At 40.4% G+C, this 6,262-nt stretch overlaps 1 protein-coding gene across 1 annotated transcript in view; it reads right to left on the bottom strand.

Annotated features, from left to right (window-relative positions):
- Nucleotides 1-1,347: 1,347 nt before the first annotated feature.
- The window catches only part of LOC133129752 (serine/threonine-protein kinase Nek7-like), a 53,888-nt gene continuing 48,973 nt past the window's right edge, over nucleotides 1,348-6,262 (bottom strand). Inside the window, exon 10 of the mRNA XM_061244027.1 lies at nucleotides 1,348-5,474. Within this exon, the coding sequence (XP_061100011.1) occupies nucleotides 5,364-5,474 (111 nt within the window). The 3' untranslated portion in view covers nucleotides 1,348-5,363. The remainder of the gene's footprint in view (nucleotides 5,475-6,262) is intronic.

Here is a 6,262-nt window from a genome sequence, read left to right as displayed (position 1 = left end):
TCTTCCAACTTTTAATTCCAAAGCATTTCACTTGAAGACTAGTGAGAAATGTTTTTTGTAGGCGTTTGTCTTTATGCAAGCTTATTAAAGACATTTAAATAAATATCCAGTTGAAGATAACCCATTATACATTACAAAAAAAAAAAGTAGTGCATTCCGTTTCTGTGGACCTATGAATACCGTCAAAGCCCTTTTCTGGCTTTTACCTTCTGCAGTTTACGAAATTGCAACACTTGTCAATGTTTCTTCAACTCATAGTACCATGCAAATGTCAAATGATAATCGCAGTGTGAGCTAGACTTTTTCCTCAATGTGCACTTTGAGCAACCTTAGCAGTCTGGGAAGACATGGACATGGCCAGTGACAGCGCCGTGTTCAGAAGTTCCACTCAACTGCAAATATATCCTCACCTGTGGGTGGAAAATGGAAAAAATCGAAATGTCGCCTTACATGCGCGCGTTCACACACGTCCACCGAGTGTTGATGTCTCCAGGCTACTGCACAACCCCCCTCGCTCGACAAAGCGGTAAACATCTACAGTGGCTCGGTGTAAAAATTTCACTCTGTCGTTTTAATTGCTGCTTCAGACTGGTCAACAGGATGAGATGTGGCGTTCTTAAAAGCACGCCGCGAAGTGGAAACAGCTGCTCGGCGGAACTGCGGCTGCCGAGTGAACACAGCCAGTGCAGTCGCTGTCTGCTTTCAGTTTATTTTTACATTTAACATGCCGTTTGTTTCCAGTCACTTCGCATACCGAAAATTATGTTCGAGAGTTCACAGTAATGTTTCTCTGACAAGAGACATTTTACTAAAATAGTTTACTGGCGAACCTGGTCCGGTCCGCCGTATCCGTGTAAATCGTTCCTTTCCAGGCTTGCTTTACCACAGATTGAATGCATTCTTCGAGTTACCTTTGTGGACACAAGTGTTTGTGAAAATACATTATGTGCACAAGCGACTGAAACTATGTTCTGTAAAATAGTGTTAAAATTATGTTGGCAATGGTTAACACCGATGGTGTTAGCAGGTGCTGTGCTTGAAAAAAATATGGTATGTTGATATGTTCTTGTACATGTTTGTGAGCTTGTAATAATATTTTGTATTATACACACACGTAACAGACTGGCTGTTAAAAATGGACTGTAGAAATGCTGTCCTACCACTAGGTGGACTTGTGTATCAATCCCCGCTTCCGTTTCAATAAGAATCCACAGTAATGACAGTAACTGATAAGTGCAGCCTTAACGGCTCTTTCCATTACACCATACTGTATTTCAGGTGGGACAGCTTGGTCGTTAAATGCAGATGGAGTTCACAACAACACATAAATGCAAAAGAGGACAGACGTATTTCAAATGATTTATTGCATTCTGTTGGCCTACTTGTATACATCACAAATTCTGCGAGGAAAATAAGCATCAAGTCTTACAAAAACCAAGTAACAATAAAAAATAAATAGTTACCTTTATTTTGATAAATCTGGAGACCCAAAGATGACATGAGACACACAAAAGGAGTTGCGTGAATGGAGTGATCAGTTGTAGTGTAGTTATTCACAGAACCCCTACATATGTAAACAAGAGAATATCTATGGATGCTGGTGTCAAAGGTTTTTAAACAATTTATTTTGGCTGGTCAATAAATTGCCCCCATTTTAAGCAATTATTGTACACACCCTCCCCTTTAAAAAAAGATAGAAAAAGAAAAAAACAACAACAAACAAATGTCAACAAATAAAAGCATTTTTTATGGTTATAAAAACATACTACATTCTTTAATAATAATTTTTACAAAATCTTAACACACTGTTCTTCAGTGACAGTTACCATCTTGTCTCCCTGTAATAAATACAATAACAGTCTCACTATCAATGCTAGGAAACGCATCCTATGCAGATGATGGCAGATTGTGGAAACTGTTCTGCTGGCAGGAGCATGAATTCAGAAGTAAATAAATCTGTGATGAAGCTTGCTGGTACACTGCCGGGAACTAGGTACATTTAATAGATAAAGAATAGCCTTGCGGTGCTAGACAAGCCAAAAACTAAAGCTGCACTCCAAAAGCACAATAACCGTGAGTGCTACAGAATTCAGAAACCAGACTCACAGAAACTATAAAGAAATCAATGACTTTATCAAAGTAGAAAATTTCAATAAGAAAATGCGTCACCTCCCCATTACACAGTAAAAAGCTCAAGGCTTACACAGTATAATGCGCTGTGATAGAGTACTTTTAACCCTAACAGAGTGACTCATATTCTATTCATTTTTGTCAGATTTGTAACTCTTAAAACTAGATCTTAAGCTTTTTCCCCTTTTGTCAAAAATGGTACAGCACCATTGGACCACGTAACACTGGAGTAACTCATCCGTGTTTTGGTCTCTCTCACACAAGACACGCAAAGGCTTTGTACCAAGCCTGACATGCTCATCAACAGTGGGCGGTCGCTGTTTCTGCAATTATGAGCGCTTTCCATCGACTTTATGACAAGAGCTCCTGACGTAGAACCATTGACCTTCAGCTACTGCAACTGACTGTTTGACAGTAGGTAGTAGAGTCTGAGCTCCAATTTCTGTGGCTATATCTCCATTTAAAAAGAAATAAAACAAAAATCTTGAATCAACTTCGCAGTACTTGGGAAATATTATTTGATACATAATTTAAGAGCACTTGTATCTACTACCCTGGTCATACTGTATGTGTGCAAAGAGACAGTGCTCGCTAAATGATGTATTTGACATACCTGTTCAGTTATTTTCAGATATAACTTAATATCAGTGCACTTAAGAGAAAAAAAAAGCCATTAAGCCCTCCTCTTCACATGCGCTACGTCTCACGGTCAATTTAACGGAACACCAGTTCAGCTCCAGTACCATATCCAAATATACTTATTAAAAAAAGTGCATGTAAATACCTTTCTGGATCACTGGATCTTCTCTTCGCCATTAAAACTACACAGATTTCACAAGGGGCCTAAACCCATGTGTCTTGTGTTTTTATTCCTGTTCCAGACAATGTGCGTACTCCATGTTAGTCCGCCCGCATCAATACTGCATGCTAAAAATAATGAACATCTTTGGGAGCTGGCCCCAGAGCGATATGCCGAAAACAAGTAATAATATTAACGTGGGAAAAAAACCATACATTTCTGAATAATAATAAAAAAAGTAAACCCTGTTTTTATTTTCTTCCATCTGAAGGCTCAACCCCCCAATAGCTAATTATTATTTGGTAAAAAGCTTTTTCAGTTGAAATCAGAGATACTGATTCCAGAGTCAACAACCAAAGTGAAGCCCCTGAGCCAATCATTATGACCTGTACGTGGAGCAGTTTGTATTCGTGAGCACTGGTCATGGGGTAATGACTCCATGAGCATCGTTGTATTAAAACAGAACGTGACCTTCCCTTAATTCTGCCGTTACAGTAAGAAGCTCACAACTTTCATGAGTTTGACAGACAGCCATGCCGTCCACACAAATACTCTGTGTTGTGCAAACATCCCCACATTCTCTCATCACCCAGTCACACTGTAGCACTATAGTGTAAACTGAAAGGAATTTCAGTTCAGTACAGTCCAACTTCTCGTATGCAACAAACCAGCAGGACTTTTAAAATGATTTGTTTTACTATTTCATAGTATTTTTCTTCCCAATTGTTTCAGGATTTTATACCCTACTGTGGGAGGCAAATGTTGCTTGACGTCTAAAGAATTACATGCAAGCTTCAACTTTTTTTTCTTTTTTCTCTCAATTGGCTAATCACAAAACAATAAACATGCAAAATAATAAAAACAATTCTGTAACGAAAAAAAGGACTGTACCTGAATGCCACATACAAAAACAGTACTGTTTTTGGGACGCAATCTACACACGCCCAGAAAAAGTCAAGTCGCTCCTGGACTTCTTCTAAGAAAACGGTACAAACAAGTTAAATGCAAGCATTGTTAAAAAATTAATGAAAAACTACAGAAATAAGCACAGCACAGATAGCACAGCCTGTTAGCAGCTTAACACACCTGGCCAAGCCCAGCAATAGCCAATTTCCAAAGCAGAAAATAAGTGAAATGTTTGCACAAAAAGTGGCAAAATGTGACTGTAATGAATTTTGCAAAGCAGTTCATTGGGGATAGGTGTCCCTGTAGCATACATTTCCTTTATTAGTATATACCTTTACTGATTGTGTATATTAAACAGTGATGAGGGCCTAGGCGTTGATTCAGGAAATGTTTACAAAACAGAACATACTATATGTATGGCTACCTAAATCTTTGTCTTGTCACTGTAAAATAAACTGTATTTTTTGGTTTATAAAATGTGTTGATAACAGGCAGTGATTTTAAATGAAATTTAATTTCTAATGTTCAATAAATAAGAGAACATTTTCTTCATTCAACATAATTCATTTGTGTTAAACACATTGCACTATTGACAGATATTATGTTGTGAAACCTAGATGGGAATACAAATTGTATCATGGTCTAAAAATGTTCATTTTCCTATCGGAATAAACCTCAATTTTCTGGTTTAAATAAAGGATAAAAATGTAATTGTAACATTATTCATGGGTATTCTAAGAATGTTTTACTGTATATATCAATTCTAGCAGCCTGTTAGGATGGAACATTTACTGTGATTTCATGTTATATGAAAAAAACATTAACTTTGTAACTCTGTATGTGGAGCAAAAAGTTATATTTCTCCCCCTTTTAAATTACATAAACTGGCCTTAAAACTCTTTAGTAACAAGAGAAAAATCAAGTCATCTAGTCAATCAAGGTCTTGATTAAGAAGTCTTTTTGAATGTCATGCAATTGTGCTTCTCAATATTGGCGTCTTCTCTGTCATTATGCGCCTACACTATTTTAGATATCTAGACAATATAAGCTAAGTTTGTAAGCCAAAAAAATGACAAACATTAAAATCCCAAAAAAAATATCATGGTATTGATTCAGAGCAATGATGAGACATTTTGGGTCCTGTCTGATGTCATTCCAAACCTGCTGCGTACAACCAATGGACCAGTTGAACTTGTGTCAGAAGGGTATTTGAGTGGTAAAGCGAAATACAGCTATATAAGAAACTGGCATACGCTGTTATAACCCTCAGGAGGAAATAGCTTTTATTAGTCTCTATTATGTAGCTGTATTGGGCTACACCCAAATATCCAGCAGTTGTAATGTCAGTTAGTGTGGAATTGCCCAAAGAGTCAAAAGGGGTCTATTGGTCTAAAGGTACAGAACGCCAAAGTGCAGCTGAAGTGCTATATTACAGAGTGCACTTAGGTACTGTGGAGCCCTTCTTCGGGAGAAGTGCGTATTGTGCAGGAGGAGGGGAGAGAAGGCGGTTTCGGTCGTTTGGTTGGGCTTAGCATCCCAGCGTTACGGCCTGCATCTGCTTGGCGATGCCGTACACGTAGGTGATGTCGGGCCTCTTCTCGGGATCGGGGCTGATGCACATATCTACCAGCTTTCTCAGCTGAAAGAGAGAGGGACAGAGTCGGCGTGAGAGGCTGTGAGAGGGGGCCTGTAGCCTGGTGGCTAAGGTACGTGACGGGGTCCCTGGAAAGTTGGGGGCTCAAGCCCCGGTGTAGTCACGTACAGCAGATTGTCCGTTGAGCAAGGCCCTTAACCCCACATTACTCCAGGGGGGGAATGTCCCCCGCTTAGTCTAATCAACTGTAAGTCGCTTTGGATAAAAGCATCAGCTAAATAACACAATTATATTTCATTTTAAACTCCCTAGCTCCCTCCGCCTCCACTTGCTGCCTGACTCAGAAGTGTAGTTGAGTAAAAAACAGATAACCGGTAGAGGCTGAAATTGTTGCTTTAGTCTCATTTACTGCTGATGAGGAACGTGTTGACGCCTCTGGGGGGGGAATGGGTTTTTACTCAGCCGGCGAGAACCGCGGGTGGCGAGGAGGGATTCTGAGGCCGTGCTGCGGGTAACTTGGCAACCTTCCTGGGGATGCCATGGTAACCTGCCCCTTGGATTTGAGAGAAAACCTGCTCTGATACCACCCCTGCGCTCCCCCCCCACCACCCGACACCCCCCCCCCCCCCCCACAACAGCCCCTCGACCCCTTGTCTGTTCGCACCCTTCCCGGAAAGATCCAAAAATTCACACTTTAAAAGCAGCGGGGAGGGCGCCTTCCCGGGCCCTACAGGCAGGCTGACTGCGGTCCCGGCACGAGGGGCAGGGAGGGGGCTTCACGGTTAAAAAAAATAAAAATAAAAGCGCAGCCCCCGCTGCCAGGTCGCCATGGA

This window comes from Conger conger, chromosome 5 (genome assembly GCF_963514075.1).
Source record: "Conger conger chromosome 5, fConCon1.1, whole genome shotgun sequence".
Classification (NCBI taxonomy): domain Eukaryota; kingdom Metazoa; phylum Chordata; class Actinopteri; order Anguilliformes; family Congridae; genus Conger; species Conger conger.
The sequence above is the reverse complement of the archived record's forward strand: the minus strand, read 5'-3'. Positions and strand labels throughout refer to the sequence as shown.